We start from the raw sequence: 26918 nt of genomic DNA, 5'->3' as shown, positions 1-26918 counted from the left end.
CATACTGCTTCACAGTATTTTTCTGAGGATGGGAAGCTAAGTACCTTGTCTACATGCAACAGTATACTCATACACATAAAATAAAGATAATAAATAAAAATTTAAAAATATTTTTAAAATAAAAAAAGGAAAATGGTAAGTTTGAATTCCTTTTTTTGGTGTCAGTGTTCACACTTTGTATAAATGTCCTGAACATTATTTTCTTCATAATAAGTGGATAAAAGCTGCTTCACAGTATTTTTCTGAGGATGGGAAGCCAGGTACCTTGTCCAAGTGCTTAACAGTACCAGTAGAATAAACAAGAATATAAAATAGAATATGTTCAGCTAGTCATGGTTTCTGCTATTGTGGTGTAGTATGTGGGCCTAAAATAAAACTAAAAATATCTTTTGAAAAGCCATGTGTTTCAATGTCTTTTAAGGTGATTTTTCTATATCCCCGTTTGTCAAAGAGATATCAAGGTCACCAAGAATAATGTAGAGGTTGCAAAGGACTTGTTAAAAAGTATTTCATGTCTGACTGAGAACTCTTGATAATTAGAAATATGACAAGAGAGGAATATTGGAAAACTATGTTTCAAAAACTAAATACCAGGGCTGGAGAGATGGCTCAGTGGTCAAGAGCACTGGCTGCTCTTGAAAGAGGACCTGGGTTCACTTCCCAGCACCCACATGGTGGATAACAATGGTCTTCAACTTCAGTTCCAGGGGATCCAATGTCCTCTCTGTCCTCTGCGAGCATTGCATGCATTGGTGTACCTACATATATGCAGGCAATACACTCATACACATAAAATAAAAATAAAAATCTGGCGTGGTGGTGCACACCTTTAATCTCAGCAGTTGGGAATGCAGGCAGATCTCAAGGCCAGCCTGGTCTATATAGTGAGTTCCAGGACAGCTGGGGTTACAGGGAGACTGTCTCAAAAAAAAAGAAACAATAACAACAAAAATAAAAAATAAAAATATCTTCTTTCACTCTTTAAAACATTGAGAGCTCAAATGTAAAGACCTATGAAGTAGCAATGAGAACTTTTTACTGAATATGGTGGTAAAACACCTGTAACTCAACACTTAAAGGCAGGAAGATTGTGACTTTGAGGCCAGCTTGGGCTGCATCATAAGACCCTATCTTGAACTAAAAATATTTTTTAAAAGAGGAAAGAAAATACATAAAAGACTCATCTTTTGCCCCATGTGTTCCTTCTAAGCCATTCTTCTCATTTTCTTGTTCCTGAAATAACTCTGCTATTTCTAATCATGTACAAGATAGTATTTAGGGAGACAAAGAATTGGACCTTTCTTTTTCCTGACTCATCAACTTTTCTTGTTAGGAGCTAGTTTTCTGTAAAAATTGCGTAGGATTTGTGCTGTTAGGCATGATCATCTACTAGTTTGTTTATCACCTTTGCTTCCTGAAGGGAGGGCGTCGTTTTACAAATGTTTCTTCCTAGCTTTTTAAACATTTATTTATTTATTTTTATTTATTTGTGTGTGTGTGTGTGTGTGTGTGTGTGTGTGTGTGTGTGTGACACTGCACATATTTTGTGGGTTCTGGGGTCCGAACTTGTGTGGGTTCTGGGCTCCGAACTTTCATGCTTGGTGGCATGAAAGTTTACCTGATGAGATTATCTTATTAGTATCTTTTTAGGGTTTAGGATACAGTGTTAAAAAAATTGATGTTAGTAACAAATTATGATACTGATATGAAAAATATTTTTGAAAAATCTTTCTGTAAAATAACAATAGCTATCACTATATTTCAGGCATAATAACAGTGTTTTAGGATAGACCTAGACGAATGATCAAGATTGACTATTTGTTGTTGTATTAAATCTTCTGAAAAGTTATCCACAGAGTTTTAAATGCTTTTGTACAATTTCTAAATTAAAGTGTATAAATGTACAGATTATAATTACTTAAGCATTGCTTTTTTATTGAAAAAGCTAAATCTCCCTTAAGTTTTCAGTAGAATCACAGGTTGGCCTAAGTGTGTTATCTTCTTTTAAATGCTTCAGACACTTTGATAGTGCATCTATATTACTAATTGATTGAAAAATATCCATTGCACAAATATTAATACTGTTGATATGATCAATTTATTCACTTTTTGATTTTGTTAGATGTTATAAAACATTCAGAGATAAAGCTACAAGTTCCTGCCCTTGTAGAAGCTATTGCTAGAGAAGCTTGAAAAGAGCTGTAGCCAAGTATGTGAAAACTTGGATATGATACTGATAGAATTGTGATCATTATTTAAATGGAATTGCTCATCAGAATCATAGAATGCAGAAAATGATTCAAGACTGTTTTAAAAATTCTCCTAAAGTTGATAAATTACTAGTATCATTTTTAATGCATTAGAAAGAAGCTGGGAGCTGGAGAGATGGCTCAGCAGTTAAGAGCTCTGACTGCTCTTGCAGAGGACCTGGGTTCGATTCCCAGCACCCACATGGCAGCTATGAACCATCCTTAACTCCAGTTCCAGGGGAATCCAAAACCCTCTTCTGACCTCTGTGGCATTGCATGATACGGGTGCACTCACATACATGCAGGCAATACACTCATACACATAAAATAAAAATAATAAAATATTTTTTTAAAAAAAGAAAAAGTCAAGCCATTGTATCTAACCTATGCCTTCAGGGTATTAGAGCCCAGTTCTTTCATTGAATGCCAGGTTGAGAAAGAATTTGATAATCTAGTAATTAACTTTCATTAATTTGGTAAGATAGTAAACTTAAAATCAAAGCCTGGAATTTCTCAGTTTTTGTAAGGCATCTACCATACACCAACATCAAGGTCAATCACTAGCTCTAAACTAGCTGTTTAATTTCTTTTTAAAATACATTTGCTGAGTTAAGGCTAATATTAACCTGTTAGTGTATATTGAGAATTGACATGAAAAACATTTTTTAGAAACCATTCTGTAAAATAACAATAGCTATCACTCACTGTGTTCCAGGGGGTTAGAATTTACTTTGACCTCTAATTATATATTGTTGCCTTCTGCTACACTGCATGTTAAATTTACTCTAATACACTAAATTCCTCTTAGAGACTGGTGTTGAAAGGTTTTTCTCCTAAAAATCTGATGTTTCCCTATATTATTAATATATAATGTATATATTCTATATATATGATAGTATTTTAATCATAATTTTGCTTTGCTTTTTGTTTCTAAACTATTGTAGAAACTCTGGTTTAAATATCTTTAGTTAGTTTGGAGCAATTGCTTAACAGTTAAGAATTTACTGCTGTTGGGAATAGGACCTGGGATTGGTTCCTAGCACCCACATACCAGCGTACAACAGCCTGGTAACTCCAGTTCCAGGGGATCTGATGCCCTCTTCTGACTTCCATGGGCACTGGGCATGCATGTGGTATACATTATATACATGCAGACAAAACACACAAAAATAAATAAATCTTTAAATACGTTTAGCTCCGAATTCTGACATTCCTTCTTCCTAAGGTTTTAATGTTTTTATTGTTTGAATGCATGTTTTGTGGGAGGGTTGTGTGTGAAAGAAGATAGGATATGAATAATAAAGTCCTGATATTTTATTAGTAAGATAAAATCAGGTAATTTTTTTGAGACAGGGTCTTTGTGTAGCCCCAGCTGGCCTTGCTACGTAGACCAGGCTGGTTTTGATTTCACAGAGATCACCTACCTCTGTCTTCCAAGTGCTGGAATTAAAGGCTGTGTACCATCACACCCTGCTAACAATGTCAATTTTTTTTTGTGGGGGGGGTCTTTTTGAGACAGTCTCCTGTTGCTCTAGCTGGTCTGGCACTCGCTACCTAGACCAGGCTGGCCTTTAACTCACAGAGATCCGCCTGCCTCTGCTGGCACAGGGTCAATTCTTAATGTTGATTTATTTTCTAAAATTTGATTTCTGCAGCTTGCAATTGGTTGGCCAGTCAGCATGATTGATTTGTCTACTAAACAGAACAACAATTTGGCCTAGTCCTATGATTTCAGTGTTTCAGATCATTCTTTTTTAATTATTTTTATTTTTGTGTATGAGTGTATTGCCTGCATGTATGTAAGGGCACCTGTGTCATGCAATGCTCATGGAAGTCAGAAGAGGACATTGGATTCCCCTGGAACTGGAGTTACAGATGGTTGTTGGCTGCTGTGTGGGTGCTTGGGAATCGAACCTGGGCCCTCTACAAGAGCAATCAGTGCTTTTAACTGCTGGGCCATCTCTCCAGCCCTTAAAAACATTCTTGATAACCCACTAATGAATCTAAAACCTATTCCTCTATCCTTTAAATGTAGTATAAATTTCTCATTGACCTTATGGTGAAAATTATTACATTCTTCACTTTTGAAGTAAAAAATAGCTTTATGGTAAATATTTTTAGAGAATGACTCTGTTCTCGATTTTCTGCTTTCTTCTTATTAAGCATCTTACACAGAAAGTTAAAAATGTATTGTTTTGGTTCTTTGCTTTAAAAAAAAAAACTTGTAGCTTTTAAAACCTGTATGAAACTTTTAATTTCTAACTTTTAGTCACTTGATTAAAAAGTAGCAATGTATAGTCCTTTTTATGAGTTGCAATTTTCCAATTTTCAAGTTTCTCCTCACATACATTTTTAAAAGTATGGGAAGGGAGTGTATGGAACCTGTATCTTTAGTACATTCCAAAATATTTGAAATTCTAGATCCTTGCAGTTTCTAAAACTCTAAGCTTAGATTATAGCTTATTTATTAATATAGTCACCCCAAAGTCAATACTTTAGACTTTAAAAACACATTTTGATACTCTTTTATATACTTCCCAAGTTGTGACATCGATGTACGATTTGTATTTTTATTGTTACCAGCTATAGATTTTTAAGCTTTTATGGAAATTACCAACAAATACTTGGAAATGCTTTTAACTAATTTCAAATTCAAGAATAAATCTCACTTAACAAATTCATTTTAGGTCATTCAGATTCAATTTGGAAACCAGTATTAAAATAAAATAATTAATACAAGCTAATTTTTTCTAACTTTTAGAGTAGATTATCTGAAACACTTAAAAGGACATATTTGGGGACAATTTTAAATGCTAGATAAATAAAAAAGAATTACCTACTATTGGTAAAGAAAACTGGGATTGACTTAAAAAGCCTTTTCAGATTAATGAAGTGTGATGTCTAATTATGAACAGATACCTATCTCCTGTACTATGAAGCCCTGCCTTCCGTCTACCTGTTAAAACTCCCACATCACACAGAATATTAAACTATCTAACATGGCCACTAATAGCAACTGTTGAAATGCCACTTCAAGGTTTATTTAGCTATTCTCAGCTCACTGTTGGGAGCTGAATGCTAGGCATCTAGTTTCAAAATAAAAAAGACTGATGAGGTGGAGGGCTTTGTGTGCCTAGTATTTTTGGCAGTGATTAACAGTAGGGGGTATACAGAAGGTCAAAAACTCTTCTTTTTAGAGGTCACCAGAACACCCCCTCTGATAAGATTAAACTAATGTGGCTTTTCGTGTTAATATCCAAAGCAGCAGGTGGCTGTAGTATGTTTGGGATGGTAGGTGTAGCTCTGAGAGATTATGAAAAAAGAACTGACGTGAACTTTTTACTGAAAAATGTTTGATTCCAATATATAGCATTTAAGCATTTATTAAAAGCCCTTTGAAATTTTTGTTTATAAAGAATTTTACATAAGTTTGATATTGCTTAAGAGATGTTTTCTCAAATACATTTATATCATCAAGTATTATTCATGTACCTTCCTTTTGTGATGTTTTTACATGCTATTTTAAGATTACTTGAGGTTAATTATTCTGAAACAGTATAATCTGCAATGTTCAAATTTAGTTATTGAATATGATTAATATATTTTTGTTTGCTCCGTAGTTTTCTGATTATTTTACTGGATATTTCAATGGACAATACTGGCTTTGGTGGATATTTTTTGTACTTGGTAAGCTTATTCTTATTGCATTTCAGTTTAAGTAATTGCAGCTTAACTGGTATTTCCTAAAGTTGTAAGATGCAAATAAGTTATGTTACTATTTGTGTGGAAATAAGTTTCCTGAAGTAAAATTCTTGCATTTAGACCTTATCTCGGCTTTTCAATTATTCTGTGTAGCACTGTGGATTTCTTAGATTAAGCAGAGTCTATCAATGTGAAGAATCAATGGTTGGATGATAAGTGAACACTGCAAAATATGACAGTTTCAGTGTAATTAAAATATAATTATCTTTAATGTGTATCTTGAAAACACACATGCATAGTTTTGTTTAATGATTTTAGGTTAGTAGGAGAGTTTGAGTGTTCAATGCCTTCTCTTATTTTTGGATCATGGAAGCATTCTTTGTGCTTGCCCTGCATTAATCATTAATCAGCCATTGCAGGGAAAAGCTTCATGCCTAATGATCACAGTACTCCTGTCTAGTTGTCTTGTAAGACATGTCTATTTATTAATGTTGGTGAATTTTATGGACTTTGAATTATATATGATAATTAAATTAATCTTAAGATCACATTATACTTTCAACTCATGCTTCAAATGTCTTTACTGACATTACAAATAAATTTTATTCTATTGGAAGTAATTCACCAGAAGATAATAGCATTCACTAGGTGGCAGTCTACTCTTTAAATTTTCATTTAGTGATGCCAGGCTTCTTAGGATTTTTTGGAAAATAAATTGGTGGTCATTTAAGGTCAGTAAATTCTTTCTGTAATATAGTTAAATTTGATGTAACTACATTGGGGAGTCGGATTTGTGTAAGGGCTAACCAAAGCAGGTTTATGTATTGTTACGTTCTAACTTCCTGAATTCTTTACTTACCTAAAATTGAAAACTATTATGAAGTCTTTTAAGCATTTAAGCATATTAGTGAGTATGTTTGTTTATATGTATTAATGGAGTTTTAGGAAGATAACTGGGCAGCGTGGAATGCAGAAGGCAGTTCCACTCCATTAGAGCTGTGCTCTAGCATTTACTTAGGAGAATATTCAAATTTAATCAATAAGAAAAAACATTGCTCTCACATACCCAAAACAATGCTGAGTACATTGTAGTATGCTAAGAAACTGTAGTCACTGGGCAATGGCTTTAAGAAGTGAATTGGTTTATTCTAAAAAATGCCCAAGTAGAAGCTGCTGCCATAAGAACTAGCAGCTTTGCAGACAAAACAAAGGATCCTAGAAATAATTTTTGGTTGATATTTTTCAGCAGTACTTTTACATTTGGAAAAAGCCAATGTTATTTTTGACCTGCATCTGGAAGGGAATGAGGGTGGAATTCAGAGAGAGGGACTAGCCAGTAGCCGGAGCAGGGTGTTGAAAGCAGGTGTGTTTGGATTTAGCTGAAACTTCACTCCTTCCTTTAGTCATTCATTATGTGTATATTCTGGCTTTCCTCCCCAATCTGTTAAGACATGCCTCTTTCTAGAGTGCTTTGATTACTGTCTGATGGGAAGGTACAAATGAGTTTTGGACTTGAGATTTTAAATTCACAAGAACAACTTCTCCTGGTGAAGGAGGTTACCTTCTGCTTTTGTTTTCTCTCCTCAGTTTTCTGGTTACAGATTGACTTGGGTCAATAAGTATTTCCTTAAGAATTTGTATGCTTAAATATTTCAAAGGCTTATACTAATAATGTTAATGCTTTTATATTTACCTAGTATTTCTTACCTGAAACTCTGAAGTATTTCACATTCATGCTTTTTAAATTGTTAAAAATGTATGTGATATAAATGGATATTATTTTAAAGTATTATTTTGCTGAGAGAGCTAGCTCATCTCTTTAATCATAAATCACTATAGCTACTGCCTCCCAATGCCTTTCCTGACTCCTCTTGCCTCAGTTTTTATTATATATTAGTCTTTTATTATTCCTTAAGAATAATAAGTCATAATTAAAAATCCATTTTCAAATACAGATTTCACAGGTGACAGGCACTTGATATTGCTAGACAGGTGTTATTTTTTAGTTCTAGTTGTTAGCATCAGTATACTATCATCCTGTCTGAATACTTTAAAAATAAATGTCATTTTCTCAGTTATATTAATTGGAAAGTTTCATTAAAGGTAAAATTTCTAGCAGTGGAATAATTTAAAATGCATTAACTTTGCTATTTAAAGATACCACTGACATGTATAGTTCTATGTGACTTGGGATTGTCATAGCTAGATTTACTTTAATTATATTACAGTTAGGAATAAAAAATTGAAAGAATATGTTTGCCAATAAGATTTTAAATATATTTTATTATATTTTCTCATGATGGAGTTATTGTAGTATAAAATACAGAATAATTGGAATTTTGCAGATTTACTTTCTTGAGCAAAAGGATCATATTTGTAATTGTCTATTTTATCACACTCCCCTTATGTTTAAGAACTTATTATTTCAATCTTCTCAGGCCTGCTCCTTTTCTTCAGAGGATTTGTTAATTATCTAAAGGTCAGAAACATGTCTGAAAGTATGGCAGCTGCTCATAGAACAAGATACTTCTTCTTATTATAGAGGTGAGAAGTGTTACTGTATTATTCTACTGTATTATGAGAAGTATTACTGTATTACTGCTTATTCACCTTATATATTTGCATTTGCCAGATTATGTATAATAATAACTATTACTTAATATCTACTCATAATTTTTACTCAAAAGTTAGTGTATATAATATTTTATACTGCTAATAGCTTATTGAAATGTAAATTGTTAGCCTTTTTAGATAACTACATTTTTAAAATTTAATTTCATTAATTTTAACTTTAAGCACAAAATGAATAAACCAAAACTACATTTATTTTGTGGTGTTAGGGATTAAGTCTAGTACTTTGCACATGCCAGCAAGTACTTTACTACTGAGCTACTTCACCAGTCCTTGACCGTCTTCTTTTTTAAAGATTTTAATTTTTAATTTATGTGCATGTGTGAGTGTCTGAGTATGTGCACATGAGTGCAGGTGCTGGTGGAGGCCAGAGGCATCAGATCAGGCTATTGTGAGCTGCCTGACATGGGTGGTAGGAACTGAACTTGGGTCTTCTGCAAGAACAGTGCATGATCTTTAACTGCTGGGCCATGTCTTCAGCCCTAGCCCAAGCTTGGTCTTTTGAGACAGGGTTACATATAGCCCTGGCTTGCCTTAAACTTGGAATCTTCCTGAACTTGGTTCTTGAGTAGTAGGATTACAGTCATGTATCACCATGCCCAGATAAAACTTGAAATTATACTTTCTAAACTTCTTTCTCATGACTTACCACAGATATGTTTGAAGTAAGCAGTAGCACAAAATTGAAGACTTTGAAAAGCAAACACTTACGTAGAAGAGCATTCTGCAAAACACAGTGTAAAGTCTGTGTAGACATCTGGTGAAAAATAAAATGCCCACAAATTTATAGTTGAAATACAGTTTGTCACACAGTCAGCTATATGGGTTAAGGGTTAGAAGTTATGTGAAGAAAACAGTTTTTGTTGCTGGTTTCTTTACATATATCATTTGTGTCAGTGATGAGAGCTGCAACTTGAATAAGTGAGAAAATGAAGAAATGAGCAGAGATTCACTTAACAGTTACCAGGAAGTTTCTGGAAGCTGTTTACAAAGTTAGCGTTATTTCACAGCCAGGAGTATCTTCATTTAAAGAGACTTCATTTGTTTACTAGTATTTTTAAAACAGGTGCTATATGCTTTATAAATGATTTAAGGTTTTAAAGTATTTGAACTGATAGAATATCCACTAAACCACTTAATTTCCAAATGTAGAACCATAGGACAAAGTATTTTGAGGATACTGTAAGTAAGTATAGTCAATACCTGTGATTTGGAAAAGAAAAATTGCATCCATACTAAACACATACAGACATTTTACCCTTGCCATTGCTCAAACAATACAGTGTGACAACCATTTATGTAGCTTTTATGTTGTATTAAGTATTGCGATTAGTCTACGGATGATGTACCTACAGTGCATACATACAGGCTACGTGTAAACACTGTGCCATTTTATCTAAAGTACTTGAGCTTCTGAAGATTTTGGTGTTGGAGGAAGGTCCTGAAACCAATCCACAGTAGGTATTGGGGGAAGATTGCACTCCTAAATAGATTACATGATTTGTGATTTTAATTTTATTTATAGCATTCATGGATTACATATAAGAATATATACTTATTTCTGCTGAAGAATAACATATAAATGTGTTTCTGGATTATATGAAAGTATTATTTTAAGTTTTCCATTAAGATGCCCCCATTCTCAGAAGATTACAAAATTTTATTTTTAGTCATTAAAATATCTTTGTGGACAGTAATATCAAGAAGGAAGCATAAGCAAGAAGATAAAAAGCAAAACTTTTACTAGCTGGAACAGTACTCTTTTGAGTAGTGTCATTATTTTGTGTGCCGTTTTAAGAGTCAAATGTAATATTAATATTGAAGAAGATATGAAGGTCTTATATAATAACTTTATATTTTAGAATATATCATTATCAACCACTTTATCTTTGTCCAAGGAATGTGATATACTTAATATAATGCTGCTTATTGCTGTATGATTTAGATAAGTAACTTAACACATTATAAGACTAATTCTTTTTTTGTCTCTAGACTGCATCAACCCAACATTCCTTTCTTATACCAATGTGAAATTTCCATGTCATCTATAAGCCTACAACTTTAATAGGATAGAAGACTACTATATAAGAAGAAAAATTAATGAAAGGTGGAGCTTCACAATTACACAGCAGGGTGGTTTATGCTTTCAAAAGCCATTTCTGTTCATTCCTTAATTATTTGTATATCAATTGTTTTGCACATTTGCATATGTGCCTATTTAAACGATTTGTATCTACTTGAAAGAAACCGTAAAGTTGTAGCAGTAAAGTCTAGTCACATTTGGTTAATCAGTGTTTGATATAATTGAAAGAGTTGAGTGATAAACAGTCTTCCAGCATGTAAATGCTTCTGACTTGACCATTAGTATAATAAAAATTACATTATTAATCTTGTCAGATGCTTTAGTTTCTGGCTTTTAGATTCATCTAGTAATTTTACACATGAAATATTCTTCATTATATATGAAGTTTATGGAATACTTCTGTAAATAAACATAAGTTACTTTTTACATTCTTTTATTAGATATTGTGTCTAGGTAGCTTTTCATTAATTTTAAGTTAAGTAAACTAAATATATACAGAAACTTTGTTAAAGATAGTGGTTTAGGACAAACGTTAAGAAAATGTGAGTATGCCAGATGTCCTTTATAAGAAAAAAAAAAATTTAAGCAACAATACCAGTTTTAGAGATTCTTCAAATGAGAAGCTTGGATTTTAGGATTGCCCACTGTAGAGAGTCTTACATGAAGATATTGTACCAGATACTATATTTATTTCACTTAAGGCAATTAAAAATTGATTTACCAAATAAGATTCTCATTTGCATTTGTCCTTTAAAAAGCTAATAAAATTATCTTTGAATATCACTGTAATAATTTTTTCTTTAAATATTTAATTTGTTAAGATTAGCAAATAAAATCTGTTCTGTTACTAGCACCTTGGTTTATGACTGTAAAATAATTTGAGAAAGAGAAGAAAGAAAGAAAGAAAGAAAGAAAGAAAGAAAGAAAGAAAGAAAGAAAGAAAGGAAGGAAAAGAAAGAAGAGAAAGCAAGCAAGCATAACCTGAATTGAGAAACTCAAAATACCTGTTTTCATATTATGGAAATGTTATCTGTGGAGTATCAGGCTGTGGGTGTGTATGTGCTAAGAGTGTGCAACCATTACTCAACTGGAATCTGCTTTCACTACTATGCTTGCTTGGCATCTTGCAAATCATTTTGTGTCTCACCTGCTTTTCTTTTCATTTTTATCTTTGCTTTTGAATGCCAGTGCCAACATTAAAGATGGTGGAAATTACGTTACTGTTTAAACATAAAAATCATTGCGTATAGTTATATAGAACATATAAAATTGATTGTTAGACACTGACTATAACTAAAAAGTACATTAACCAGGGCCATTTTTCCATTTTTGAAAAAAAAATAAAATGTATTATGTTTTATTACTTCTGTTGTATTTCTTGTATTTTATCATTTTTCATTGTCTAATAAATAAAACATAGTATTGTTTGCTAATTGAGCCTCCTAAAATTTTGTTTTCCCTAATTCGCTTTATTTTCCTTGAGAAATTTTTATTGTTGATCAAAGTGCATTTGTTAATACCCCTTGAAATAAAGCAATAGCATGGGGTAGAGAAGACAATATTTAACTAGTTGTCTAATTTTGAAAATACACTAAGAACATTTAGAAACTCAGGATGGATTTCAATTTCCTCTCCACTTCCTATTATTCTTTAAATAATTTTAAGTGAAGTTGAAGATTCATTAAATGAAATGAAATTGTACATGGTAATTTTAAACTACGGGGAAGCTCAGCTGTCAAACAACAATTAAAATTTCATTTTAGTTTTTACAGTATTTGTTTTTGATTTCTAAGCCTGGTTGGCCACTTTTGATCTAGTAACAGAACTTCACCCTTTGTTTTGACTTCTCCCCTAAATCTGTAAGGTTCAAATGTACATTATCTAATCCTTTCTGATTTCAATATTTGATGGTAACCGTAAATTGCATCATCCAAGCAGGATCATCCCAGTGTTATTTCTAAAAACTTAGTATTCTTTTTGAGATTTGTCAAATCCTGCATACATCATTTCCTGTGAGTTTCAACAACTGTTGTGTTGGGGTAGGGGGAATGACCAACCTTCACCACTTTTATGTGCTACCTTAAAGGTTGAAAATCAAAACCCATATTAGGGTGTCTAAATAATTTTAAGTGAATATGAACCAGGACTTGGAAGTTATTGCAAAAGTGTCTTATTTTTTATTGCATTTGAATAAGCTTATGAGTAGGATAACCCATTTTTATGTAGTTATACAATAGACTTTTTTGGGGGGGAGGTCTTTTTGAGACAGGGTCTCCCTGTAGCCCCAGCTGTCCTGGAACTTACTGTGTAGACCAGGCTGGCCTTGAACTCAACAGAGATCCACCTGCCTCTGCCTCCCAAGTGCTGGTATTAAAGGTGTGTGCCACCACACCTGGCACAATAGACTGTTTGATAGCAAAATGTGTTTTTCTATATAGTGTATTAGGACAGAGATTAGGAATTGAAAGGTAAACCATGAATTCTATTAACCAAGGTAAACTGAATGTCTGCTTCATAAGATAACCCACTAATCTCTAACCAATTATTTTAAGCCTGTAAGATATGTCCCATTTTAGACAGGTCTTTGAAGTAGTTCATAAATATTAGTTGTTAAAGTGATAATCACATACATTTTTTCCTCTTTTTTTTTTTTTTTTTCCATTTTTCTTCTGATTTTGAGCAGTACTGGGGATTGAATCCAGGACGTCATGTACGCTAGGCAAGCACTGTACTTCTGAGCTATACCTCCAGCCCTCTTTTTACTTTAAATTTTGAGGCAGGGTGTCATTAAGTTGCCCACGTTGGCCCTGATCACACAAAGTAGCTGAGGAAATTCTTGAGTTTGCCATCTTCCTGACTCAGCTGCCCAAGCGGATGAAATTATACCTCTGCACCACAAATATTTTCAGTTAAACCTTTCACAATGCACAGAGTCCAGAATATCTAATTGAAGAAAAAGTAAGCGGTTCCTGTTCATTCCCCCCACCCCCAAACTATGTACTGTTTAAAAAAGTACAGGTTGTAATGACAGTGAATCTGATACTCTACATAAGTGGCAAATATCTTGAATTTGATGGGAACAGCTCTGCTTCCCTAGCTTACATGCACTCTCAAAAATCCTAATTTGAAGGTTGAGTTACAAGGTCACCCTTAATAAGACTGCATACTTCATTTCCTCTTGACTATCTTTGAGAGGAAGAAACTGGAGAGGGTAGAAGCCAGTCCCATTCTTTCTTAACCAGTCATTTCTTTGGCCTGCAAAAGAAGCAGAGTAATATATTTTTATTTTTGTTTATTTGTTCTTGAGATGGGGTCACTCTGTAGCCCCATCTTGGGCTTCTCCCAAGTGCTAGGATTAAAGGAATGCACCACCACATCCAGCCTGTAATTTATTTTTTTTATAAGAAGTATTTGATTACAGCTTGTGTTATGGTCTATAGTAAACATTGGAATTTAGAGTTTTTAATCACCATTGTGTCATTTTAATTGCTTAGTGGTTAAGTCAGATAGTCATGAGCTATTAGCATATTATTTCAAGTTCAATTGTTAGATTATAGTGTACCATTCATTATTTTATCAGTATCCGTATCTATGTAGAAAACATGCTGGCATGTATTTTGTTTATAAAGTTGTGTAGCTGGAAAGTTAACCTGCTGTGCTTCCTTTGGAAACCCAGTCTAAGATTCAGAATATTTTATCACCATCTTGACCTCACTGACATGTTTATATTGCAGATGTCAAGATCTGAGAGAAAAACAACTGGCATGGAAGTAGGTTGGAGTGTGCTGCATCTTTTAACTTGTCACAGTTGTTAGGAGATGGGTTGAAGGTTAATAAATGCAAACCAACTAAAAAAATTTAAACTATTTCTATTTTGTGTGTGTGAGTGTTATGCCTGCATGTATGTAAGTGCACCCATGTTGCACAATGCCCTCGGAGGACAGAAGAGGGTCTTGGATTCCCTGGAACTGAAGTTAGCCGCCATGTGGGTGCTTGAATTCGAACCTGGGTCCTCTGCAAGAGCAGCCAGTGTTCTTAACTGCTGAGCCATCTCTCCAGCCCTCTTAAAAATTTTTTTTTGTATATTTCATACACCAGTTCTTAATCAAATTTAGACTCTCCCCCATCCTTTCCCCTGCCACGTATGTCATGTATCCCAATTCAACTTCTTGAAACTTGTTTTTCGTGTTGAATAGATAGATGGGTCAGACTTGATTATAGGTTTCTGTTTTGTTGTTTTTTTGGAAGACATAAAACCTAAAGTGTAAAATTAAGAGTAAACACCCCATTTCATAACTTTAATGTTAAAAAGAAAAATTATTTCCAGCTCAACATACGCAGTCACTCTCCCTTTCTCCCTCCCTCCCTGGACTGGGACTGGGGTGGGACTCAGGGCCTCATGCATGCTAGGCAAGCACTCTTCACTGAGCTCCATTCCAGGCCCATGTTTTGCTGTCTTGACACTTTTGGGGAACTCACAGAAATATGCCTACCTCTGCCTTCTGAGTACTGGGATTAAAGGCATGTTGCTACCATGCCTGGCCACATTTTTGTTTTTTTAAAAAAACTTTTATTGAGGGGTTTCATTTTTGGTCTTTTTGAGACAGAGTCTTTCTGTAGCCCCAGCTGTCCTGGAACTCACTATGTAGACCAGGCTGGCCTTGAACTCACAGAGATCCACCTGCCTACTGGCCTGGAACTCACTATGTAGACCATGCTGGCCTTGAACTCACAAATATCTACCTGCTTGTGCTGGGATTAAAGACATGCACCACCACTCCCATCCAAATCCACTGATTTTAATGAAAACAATCTCTTTAAAACCCCAGTCTAGAGGCTGGTGAGATAGCTTTGCAAGTAAAGGCACTTTCTGCCAAGTCCAACTATCTGAATTTGATCCCTAGAACCCATGTGGCAGAAAGAGAACTGAGTTACACAAATTGTCCTCAGACTTCCATATGCACACTGGCATCCAGGCCATGCCATGTGTGCGTGTGTGTGTGTATAAATATACACACAATGCACACACGCACTCACATTTGCATGCATGTAAACAAAACAATAAAACCCTAGTCCAGTAACTAAATGTAAAATGAGAGGGTATTTTAATAGCTAGGGCTATAGAAGGCCAAAGTCAAATGTGATTTGAATCTTAGAGATTATTCTATGTCTTATGCTTGCAAAAGTTACTTTTCTTCCCACTACCTCCTTCCTTTCCATCCCTCTCTGGAAAATAACCTTATTGGAAACTAAGAACTTTTCAGAAATGTAGAGATGTATGTAGATGGATTCTCTGTGTGAAAATACATTTCTTTGCCACAAAATTTAGGTTTTCAGCCATCTGAATTCTGGCATAGTAGTTTGGTTTGATTAAGCAAACTATGTTATTCTGTAAAATTCTAATTCTCACTTATTAAGTGAATTTATTTGTTTGTCTTGATGTGTATGAGTATTTTGCCTGCGTGTGTGTGTGTGTGTACCACATGTGTGCAGTGCCCATGGAGACCAGAAGAGGGCATTGGATCACCTGGAGCTGGAGTTTAGATGGTTGTGAGCTTCCATGTGGGTGCTGGGGACGAAACCCAGGTCTGTGCTCTTTACCACTGAGTCATCTCTCCACCTCAACCTAAAGATTCTTAATTACTACCAAGCATTAATAATCATCTTGGTAAAACAGGTAGTGATGGAGTAAGTGTGAAGTGTGATGCAGACTTTGAAAAAAAAAAGTAGCATTCACTTACATCTCCCACACTTAATCTTGAAACAAATGTGTGTGTTTCCACCCCCCCACCCACCCATTTTAAAAGGGTGTTTTGTTTTGGCATGTTGAAGGTTAGGAACTTTGAAAAGACATCTGATTTTTATATTTCCATAATCCTGTGGGAACTCCAAGGGCTAATTCTTGTTTGAATGATTCTTATAGGACCTCTTTCCAGGGCAGTGGTTGTTAGAATGATGCATCATATATAATCAACTAGTAGTTTTTGAGATGTTAACATTCCCAAACTCAATATCTAGAGATTTCAGTGCAATAAATCTGCCCCAATGACTGCATTTCCATATAGAGTTTGAAGTTGTGGAATTTTAGTCTGGAGTTGCTGGTGGTCCTTTGTCTTCCTGTGTCCCCTTCATAGCTCTTGGCATACATAGACAATATTTAAGTCAAATGTGGTAGGACTTCTTGCGGAGAAAGGAAAAGGTGTATAAAATTAGGTTGTTGAAGTTAACAAACATTTCTTCAGGTCCTGCCTTATGACTTCTGGTTTCCAGGCCTACTACCCATCACATGGCTCTTCAGGGCTGGATCACCAGGGTGTGGGAATGTTGTGACTGAATTGCAGTTGCTTTTTCCACAGAATTATACAATGAACACAGGTGGATTACTCTGCCTTACAGTTATTTTTCTTGCCTCAACAAATACAGCTTCTCTCATTAGCAGCTTCCTTTCCCTATGCTTAAAGTGCCTACAGATGACCTAGAGAGGCAGCTTTGTATAGCAGAAAAGATGGATTTGGGAGGTATGTTAACCCTAGATTCAAATATTAGCTCTCATACACATTCATACAAGTTGCTTAAGCCTCAGTTTCTTCACCTGTTTATTGGGAAGCACAGTTCTGTATCTGAGGATTAGATGAGACTTATGTCTTCCCAAGATAGCCATTGTCAGTATGATGTCACCAGAAGTTGAAAGAAGCCCTTGCTTGATGGGATGATATCTACATGTCCACTTGAATATTAGGGTGATTAGAAAAGGATATTAATCTGTTTCTGTTCTCTGCTACAAATGTAATTAAAGCAAAAAAAAAAAAAAAAACTTACTTGGCATTTTTGTTTTAAACACATGGAGGCAACAGAGCATTCCAGCTTCTAGCTAGCGGAGGAGAGAAGTGATCAGGACATTAGCAGATTGTTTCATATTCCAAAATAAACTGCCTCAACAGCCTTCCCCTGTAATTATGGGTTTACCTTGGATCTATTTTCAGAGATGTTTGTTACTTCAAAAAACAAATATTTAAATGGTAGATAAGTCCCTTACCTCTACCATGATGGTAATTTGGGTCATTTCAAGTGCCTCTGCTTAAAGTTTTTGAAGGAATGATGCTTTTACTTCTGTACAAAATTCATCTTATATTTTATCCCTTGATTTACCTGTAAAAGGAACTTAACTCACATGTATACCCATGCATTAGAGATAAAGGTTACATACCATTGCTTTGGGGGGACTCTTTCTTTGTATCTGTTCTGATTTTGGTCCTCTTGGGTCTCAGTCCAAGTATGATTTCTGTCAAGACCATGCTGTGATTGTGTTTGGATTATTGGCTTTTATGTTAATACCCTCAGTGGTAATATTATATCTTCAATTTTGTATTCTTCCCAACACAGCACAGAACTCAGTAAATTCATCAAATGGGTGAATAGAATTGATGCTGCTACCACAGGCTCTTGATGCACAAAATGCATGCTAATCCTTGACTTTTAAGTCCAACAGGAAGATTTATAAACAGGAAAATGTGTTTATGTTGAGGTAGAAGTAAAAAATGGGTTGGAACAATTGAACTCTTGAAGAATCAGGGAGCCTTTCACTACTGAAATAACACCGGAGCTAGCTCTTAAAGAGTAAACAGGCTGGGCGTGATGGTGCATGGTTTTAGTCCCAGCACTTGGGAGGTAGAGGCAAGCAGATCTCTGTGAGTTCAAGGCCAGCCTGGTCTCTGGTCTCCATAGTGAGTTCCAGGACAGCTGGGGCTGCAGGGAGACCCTGTATCAATTAAAAAAAGAAAAAAATAGGCCTGTGCAGTAGGCATAAGCATTTTTGTAATAATTAAATTTACTATATTTTTGTTTATCTTATTTATTTAGAAACTGACTGACCAATTGATTGATTTACAGACAGTTGTTAGCTGTCATGTGGATGCTGAGATTTGAACCTGAGCCTTCTGCAAGAACAACCAGTGTTCTTAACTGCTGGGCAATCTCTCCATTCCCTAAAGATAATCTTCTTAAGGTTTTGTGTGTGTGTGTGTGTGTGTGTGTGTGTGTGTGTGTGTGTGTGTGTACCTGCATGTGGAAGCCAGAAGAGCATGTTATAATCTCCTGGAGTTGAAGTTAGAGGTGGTTGTGAGCCACCTAATGTGGGTGCTTGAAACTGAATTCCAAGCACTCTTAATAGTGGAGCTATCTCTCTAGCCCCTTGTTTGTTTTTTTAAATTTGCCTACAAAGTAATAGATTCCGTTATGGCATTTTCATGTGTAATTTGTTTTTGTTCATCTCTCCTCTTTTCCTCTATCTTGCACCCCCTTAGACCTTTTCATCCCAGTGTTTTTTTTCTATCTTTTGCACTGTATTCTGCCTCTCTTGATCTTCATCAGAAGGAAATAATTATCATCCCAGTTCCCATAACACTTCATCTGAGCTTCTTAATTAAACCACGTTCTGTGTGTCACAGTAATCATCATGCCTCATCACTCTGCTTGAGGGCAGGATCTGTGTCTGGTGTAATGTCATAGCTTCCATGTGCCTTGAACATAGTATCTTTAAAGATCAAGTCAGGATGTTGCCCATGTTCTTGGGGCGATACACTTTGCCACTGCAGATACTACTAACCAGATGTCATCTCTCCCTTTGAGGCGCCTCTTCTCCAAATGCACTGGTATAAGAAATATAAGCAACCTTTTCACCAACCTCCTAATGCCATCTCCCTTCCCTGAATTAACCATTGTTAACAATTACATACTTTTATAGACTTTTTCCACATAAACTTTTTACTAGGATGATTCTCTGCTCCGTGATGTCATCGTAACTTCTGGTTTCATATAAAGATGTGAGGATTCCAGGTACAATGTCTTAAAAAGTCTTCCTTTTTCTTTGTATTCTAGGAGATAGTTCTCAGGGAAGTCGTCTGTGTCTACATAGCTTATTTCTACTTAAAACCCAGTGCTGCTTTTCCTTTTTAAAAAAATATTTTATTTACTTACGTGTGTGAGTATATTGCCTGCATGTGTGTAAAGTGCACCCACGTAGTGCAATGCCTGTGGAAGTTAGAAGAAGGTGTTGGATCCCCTGGAACTGGAGTTTATCGACAGTTGTTAGCTAACATGTGGGTGCTGGGAATCAAACCCAGGACCTCTGCAAGAGCAGCCAGTGCTCTTAACTGCTGAGCCATCTCTCCAGCCCCTGATTTTTCATTTATTAGATGAAGGAGGACTTGTGATTTCAAGGCCTCTGAGAACTGCAGCATTTGAATATCCTACTTTATGAGGTTACACCTCCACTTGGTAAGTAGTTCCCTAGGGCTGGAGAGATGGCTCAGTGGTTAAGAGCACTGGCTGGTTTGGTTCCCAGCACCCACATGGCAGCTAACAACCATCCATAACTCCAGTTCCAGGGGCTCTGACAACCTCTGGCTTCCACAGGCTTTGCATGATACGGGTGTACTTACATACATGCAGGCAAGACACTCATACATAAAAATAAATTAATTAAAAAAATGTTTTCTAGAACCAGGTTTTTAGAGGGCTCTGATATATATAGTTCCCAGTCTCATTAGCTTAAAGACCAAAATGATTCTGGATTTAAAATGAATTCCCCTTGTTTTGAGATCAAGGAGGAGATCTGGGATGCATCAATTGTTCTTTGGCAAATCCCAAAACATATAGAGCCCTCTGTAACAGGATTCTCCAAAGAAGCAGAATCAAGATATTCATGTTGTATGCAAATATCCACCTAGATAGTTATGGTGGGAATCAGCTGATGTGATTCTGGAGTTCAAGTCGTCCTCTATCTGCCATCAGCAAGCTAGAAAAGCAGAAAAACCTGTGGCAGAACTCACTATGTGTCCTATGACCTGAAAACCTGTGGAGCTGATAGTATAACTCCCAGTCTGAACCCCATGAAGGATGGGGTGGCATTGGTGGAAGTCAGAGGGAGGGAGGGTAGAGAGAATAGGAATGAGAGTTTTCCTTTCTCCATTTTTTCTGCTGTTAGGGGAATCATGAATCAATCAATGCTCATCCACATGAGTCAAGGGTGGATCTTTACCTAGCCTGATGATTAAAATGAAGATCTTTTGGGGGTGCACCCTCACAGACACCTCTTGAACTAATGTTTCACCAGTTATCTGGGCATCTGTGGCAGGTAGTTTTAGTTGTCACCTTGACACAGTCTAGGGTCATCTGAGAGGAAATCCTCAACTGTGGAATTGCCTAGATCAGGTTGGCCTGTGGACATGTCTGTGGAAGATTGTCTTGGTTATTTTTAATTGATGCAGGAGGACTCAGCCCACTGCAGGCAGAACCATCCCTAGACAGGTGGTCCCGGGTTATATAAGAAAACTAGCTAAGCATGAACCAGAGAATGAGCCAGCAAGCTGCATTCCTCCCTGGTTTCTGTTTCAAATTTCTGCCCTGATTTCCCTCAATGATGGACTGTGAACTGAAAGTGTAATCTGAATAAATCCTTTTCTCCTTAAGTTGCTTTTGGTCAGTGTGTTTTTATCACAGCAACAGAAATGAAACTATAACATCATCCTTTAATTCAGTCAAGCCACCCTGCTTCTTCCCAGATTCTTTCAGCCTGAACTCAAGTTCTGGAGCCTAAACAGCATTCAAATAACCAGTTTGGGTGCTGTGTACAGATTCTTAGATTGCTTCCAACATGCCTGAAGGTAAAGTCTTTATGGACAAATAAATGTCTCATGATGACACAGGAGATCTTGGACTTGAATTTCCAAAGATGCTACAGTTGCGGTCTTTCCCTAGAATTCACAGAACTGCTCAGACAAGGGTGAGTGATGGTCCAGGCTCCTCGCATCAGGTTTACTGTCAGTCGACTCATTACAGTAGCAATGTTTAAGCTGTAGGTTTGCCTTCACTTGACTTGCAGCCTTCCTTCTCTTTATTCTCCAACTATAAGTCCATAGAATGTCAAAATTCCCTTCTAAAGAAGGGCTTAGTGACAATATTAGTCGCCACAAGCCTACAGCTATTGGAAAGGTTATTTAGTGCTAACCACTGTGATCACCAGCAAAACTGTCAAGGGAAGCAGGTATCATTTCCAAATCTCTGCTTGTCAAACAAGTCAGAGAGGCCAGGTGAAATCAGTACTCCCTTTCTCAGTGATCCAGCTCCCAAATGCATAGCTTTGGCTTTTATTTTCAGAAATAAAAATAAGTCTGGTTCTTCTTTTGAACCAAGGAGAGTTCTGCATCAAGACCCTGTTGGTAGGGATGACTTTCTCCCCAGCCCCACCTCCAACCTCCAACCCAGCTTGCCTGCCTTCTGCTATACTGCAGAACCTTGAGACTCCTCTGGCTGTCCATGGCAGGTAAGCCTTGCATGATGCTTTTCTAAAATATGTAATGATCACAACTTTGTGTGCTGCTTCCCCTTCTGCCTTAATACAAGTTTGAAATATACATTTCCATACCACAGATTCCATTCTCCCTGAAAAAGATAATTTTTGCTCAAAGAAGAATTAAGATGGAAGACCTAGTTAAGTCCTATATATGCCTAGTTAAGTCCAAGTTGTATGCCTCCTGTCAAGGTTTCATATTTTTTAAATTAACTGATCTCTCCAGCCTGGATTGAACTAAAGGGAGTGATTTATAGGAAAAAGTCTGGGGCTATTTATAGCGACTTATTAGCAGTGATTATGTTCTTGTCCCTCTCCCTTTTCGTTTTTTTTTTTTTTTTTTTTTTGGGGTGGGGTGGGTGGGGGTTTTTTTTATATGTATGTATGTGTATATATTTGTGTCATGTGTGTATGTGTGCATGTTTGTGTGTCTGGGTGAGCATGTCTGTGTGTGTATCTGTGTCTCTGTGTCTACGTATGTGTGTCTGCCTGTGTGTCTATGTTGTGTGTGTGTGTGTGTCCGTGTATGCGCAAGTGGAGGTCAGAAGACAACTTGGTGGACCTGGTTCTTACATCTTTATGTGGATTCTGGGATTTAACTCAGGTCACCAAACTTCTCTTACTGCTCTTTCTTCCAATTACCCTCCTTTCTCACCATTTCTCTGTGAACATACAGTTTATCACTTATCATTGTCTGAAGTCAGAACTATAGTCTTCACTTAAAAATTTTGGAAGAAAATTGCAAGAGAATACTCATCATATGAGTGTACTTCTTTAGCCCTTCCTGTATATTTATTTGTGAGTCTCTGGGTAGGAAGTTTGTTGTTTTGTTTTTAAAGATTTACCTTACTACTGGAAGGGGATGGAAAGTGCCCTGACTTTTGATGTTTCCTCCATAGGCAGCGATTGTAATTAGTGGACCACATGACCTCTCTCCACTACTGTATTAGCTTTTCCCCAGGGGAATCATTTATTTGCTGGGTAAATCTGAAATGTAAACACCTGAAAATGCTCTCTCAACTGCACTTCTTCCTCAGAGAGCTCACAGGTGGTCCTGTTCTCCAGCGCAGGCTCTGCCTAAGGACGCTGATCCCAGTCTAGGACTTCTTGGGTCAGGGATCAGGGTAACAATTCTGGGGTTCCTTTACCTAAGCTGTTTCCTCCACCCTAATTTGACCAGTACTGAAGTTAGTATTTTGGCTTCCTATGTGTCACTACATTGTTTTATTACTTATTGTGTATATCACGTGGGGAAGAAAGGTACTTTAGTGAGAGTCTCAGAGATTCAATATGCATTTCATGAGATCTGCTGCTAGCTAACTGGCCCATTTGCCACCTTCCATAGGCTCAAATGTAGGTCTATCTGATCTCTGGTCTTTTTCAGACAGGGTCTCTCTGTAGCTCCAGCTGTTCTGGAACTCACTATGTAGACCAAGCTGGCCTTGAACTCACAGAGATCTGCCTGCCTCTGCCTCCCAAGTGCTAAGATCAAAGGCATGCACCACCATGCCTGTCCTATCTGATCTCTTATATTTGAGAATTGTTTCTTTTGCAAGATTATCAGACACTATCTGGTTTGTAAATAGAAGCATTAGAAGAAATCAAGGTGTTATCCTCCTAAAAGTTACCCAGTGTCTCCTCCTATGCTTTAGCCAGTTAAATCAATGCAATTAATTTCTTGGTTGTATAATTTCTATAGTCACTTGGATTTAGGATGCCCAACAGTCCATTTTACAATGCCAGTTCCAGTCTATTATTTATACCAGATGTGCCATGCTGCTGGAAGTGACTTCCAGTATCATAAAGAAGGAGATTTGAATTTGTCTCTATCTTCTCTGGTCTTCCATATCTGTCTATTGGCTATTCCTTTATCAATGTTTTGCTTTGTAGCATGTGTGATGGTTATTTCAATTTTGGGCTTGTCCGTTTTAGAGGTTTTTGAGCAACTCTGGTCTGGTTATGTGTCCTTTTGATCTTTGTGTTCCCATAAACTATGTAATATTTCTCAGAAAGTCAGCACCTGTGTTGCAGAAGAGTAGAGGAAGTGAATGAAGATAGAAGGAGAACTAGGAGGGAAAGTAAAAGGAAAGCAACAGTCATTGATTTGTGAGACCGAGCCCTGAGCTTGATGCTTTGCCAAACATAGAAAAGAGTTCTTAAGGCAAGAACTCAGGAGAATGAAAAGAAAGGAACAAAAACTCATTTAGAGCGTCAAGTAGTGGCCCTGAATTTGAGACATAATGCAGCCAGATCAAAGCAAGACTTAAGGGCTGGAGAAATGGCTTAGTGGTTAAGAGCACTGGCTGCTCTTACAGAGGACCTGAGTTTAGTTCCCAGCATCCTTGTGGCATCTAACAACTGCTTGTAACTTGAGCTCCAGGGGATCTGATGCCCTCTTCTGGCATCTGTGGGCAATGGGCACATATGTAGTAAGCGCACATGCATACATGCAAGCAAAACACTTATACACATAAAATAAAAATAAATAAAATCTTTAAAAAAGAATAAAATAGGTAGAATTTGAAGAGATCAAATATATCACTCAGCTCTCCCTGAAACAAAAAGAAACTCTTGAGACATACATTTGGATAATTTTTTTCTGAAAATATTGGTAAAACCAAGCTAGTGAGATTCTTAGAGTTAGAACCATTTTTTAGCTTTTCCTAGAGAACGTTTTTATGTTTTCCAAGTACGGATGTCATCAATTAGCTGTCTATGTTAGCAGAACTCTAAAATAGTTTAAAAGAACTGTAAGCTTCTCTATCTCTAATGAACATGCTGCTGATTGATGTTCCACATGGGTTTGAGAGAATTTTGAAAATGAAAAGCATCTGTTCCCAGGTCTGACATTCTTTGATACATAACTAAAAGTGTTTGAGGCCTGAATTACTTGTTTAATTGCACAACTAAGTTCTTTTCTTGAGTTCTAAGAAAAAGAAAGATTTCTTTATTTAAGGGTAATGATTGAATACCTATTGAGTGTTTCAATGACTTATGAAGGAGAAGCAGTGTATGTGTGCTTTGGGTTCTGCCCTGTGCTTACGCCTGCTCAGGATAGTCTATAAAACCTTCACTGCTGTTCTCAGGCCCTGCAGTCCTAAAGTCACCGTATAAACTTTTAATGACTGATCTATTTGCAGGACTCCCTTCCAAATTAGCAAACACACATTGATAGAACTTCAAATTCTTTCTTTTTTTTTTTCTGAAGCCTTTTTTTCTTGTGACCTCTTTCCTTGTGTTTTTCCCTTTGAATCATGCAAATGTGAGGTATGAGTTAGCCTGAACAATGGTTCCTGCTTCCCTGTTGTTCTACCCCTAAGCTCTGTAGCCTCCCTCCCATCCCCCCAGTCCTCAGTTTTTTTCTCCCTTGAGAACAAGGGCTATGGCTTCTCAGGGAGTAGTCTCAGGAGCTTTTACACATAGAGGAATTTACCAGAGGCTGCTTTTAAAAAAAAAAAAAAAAAAAAAAAAAATACAGCATACATAAAAGTAGTCAAGATTTTTTTTAACTACAGAATGAAACTACTTAGATGTATGAATTTTAAAATTCCATCTGTTTTAGGCCAGGGATACTTAAGATTTTTCCATTCACAGCCCCTTTTCACTTGGGAAATCTTTGTGCAACCCCAGGTATATAGATGTATAAAGTAGCTATACAAACCAAACATTGACTAATAAGACATCATAAAGGAACTTTTTGGAAACAATTGCTTGGCATACATATAATTTTACTGTTTATTAAATATGAAAGCCAATTTGTACAGCAATGAAGTAGATGTGCTTGTTATTTTTATATACAGAATTAAATCCTGGCTGAATATCTGATACTGCAGGACATGAGCTTCCTCAACGTTTTTCAGAGTTGATTGGTATTTTGATTTTATCATCTGTATGTTTAGGGGCATCTCAGAAATTGTTGGAAATTCTGTCCTAATTCCAAGGTAAAATTCATTTAAATATTTCTTTTTAAATAAAACTCACCAGCTACTCAGTTTTAAAAATAAAACATTCTGATGCAACAGTGCAAAGATAAACTAATTTGATACTTACATGCTGAGGAATGACTGTAGGAAAATACTAAATTTGTTTTCCATAATTAAACCCTAACCCTAACCTTAACATTTCTGTAGAAGCAGAACGCTTTGTATATAAAGAAGAAACATTGCAATTCATAACATCTTGAAGCTGAACGGTGTCTCAGGCAGTATTCTTTGGTATTGTGTGGCATGACAGCATGAGTGAATAAGTTTGTGTATAATGTGTTTAGAATCCAGGTTGCAGTGACCTAACACAACACATTCACAAGGGCTGGAAGAAACACCTTTGATACAATATACATTTGCTTTTGAATTGGTTTTTGGTCATTCCATGCTCAGAAATCTTTTACTGATGTCAATTTTTTTTTCTTTTTTGCAGCCTTTCATTCAGGTACTCAGCCTCATGTGGGGATTGTGTTCCACAGTTTAAGAAAAGCTGTGTTTTGAAGATGTGTCATCTAGGGTTAAGTTTCTCACAAACACCAATTCTCTGCATTTGACCACTTCTGGAACTCTCCATATGTTGGAAAAAGAAACTTCTTTGATCAGATGTGAAAGGTACATTTACCTGTAGATAAGAGAATGAAAAATTTAGAATAAATTAAGAAATTACATCGGGCATGGTGGCACATGCCTTTAATCCCAGCACTTGGGAGGCAGAGGCAGGTGGATCTCTGTGAGTTCGAGGCCAGACTGGTCTACATAGTGAGTTTCAGCACAGCTGGGGTGACAGGGAAACCTTGTCTCTTAACTTTCATCAGAGAAGCTTCCTTGTGCAGCAGATGGTGATTAACGCAGAGACCCAGAATTCGCTAATGTGCAGAGAATAAGAGGCTGCAGAGTGCTTATCCCTGAATAAGACACCT

The 26918-nt window shown here is 36.3% G+C and overlaps 1 protein-coding gene across 1 annotated transcript in view; it reads left to right on the top strand.

The window, feature by feature from the left end:
• The window catches only part of Ndfip2 (Nedd4 family interacting protein 2), a 64345-nt gene extending 52317 nt beyond the window's left edge, over positions 1–12028 (top strand). The window contains exons 6-8 of the mRNA XM_008849105.3: positions 5870–5936; positions 8390–8495; positions 10575–12028. Coding sequence (XP_008847327.1) covers positions 5870–5936; positions 8390–8493 — 171 coding nt within the window. The 3' untranslated portion in view covers positions 8494–8495; positions 10575–12028. The remainder of the gene's footprint in view (positions 1–5869; positions 5937–8389; positions 8496–10574) is intronic.
• The last annotated feature ends 14890 nt before the right edge of the window (positions 12029–26918 follow it).

The sequence above is a fragment of the Nannospalax galili genome, unplaced genomic scaffold (assembly GCF_000622305.1).
Source record: "Nannospalax galili isolate Female #2095 unplaced genomic scaffold, S.galili_v1.0 scaffold140, whole genome shotgun sequence".
NCBI lineage: Eukaryota > Metazoa > Chordata > Mammalia > Rodentia > Spalacidae > Nannospalax > Nannospalax galili.
Note: the sequence above shows the minus strand (reverse complement) of the source record. Positions and strands in the feature narration are given on the sequence as shown.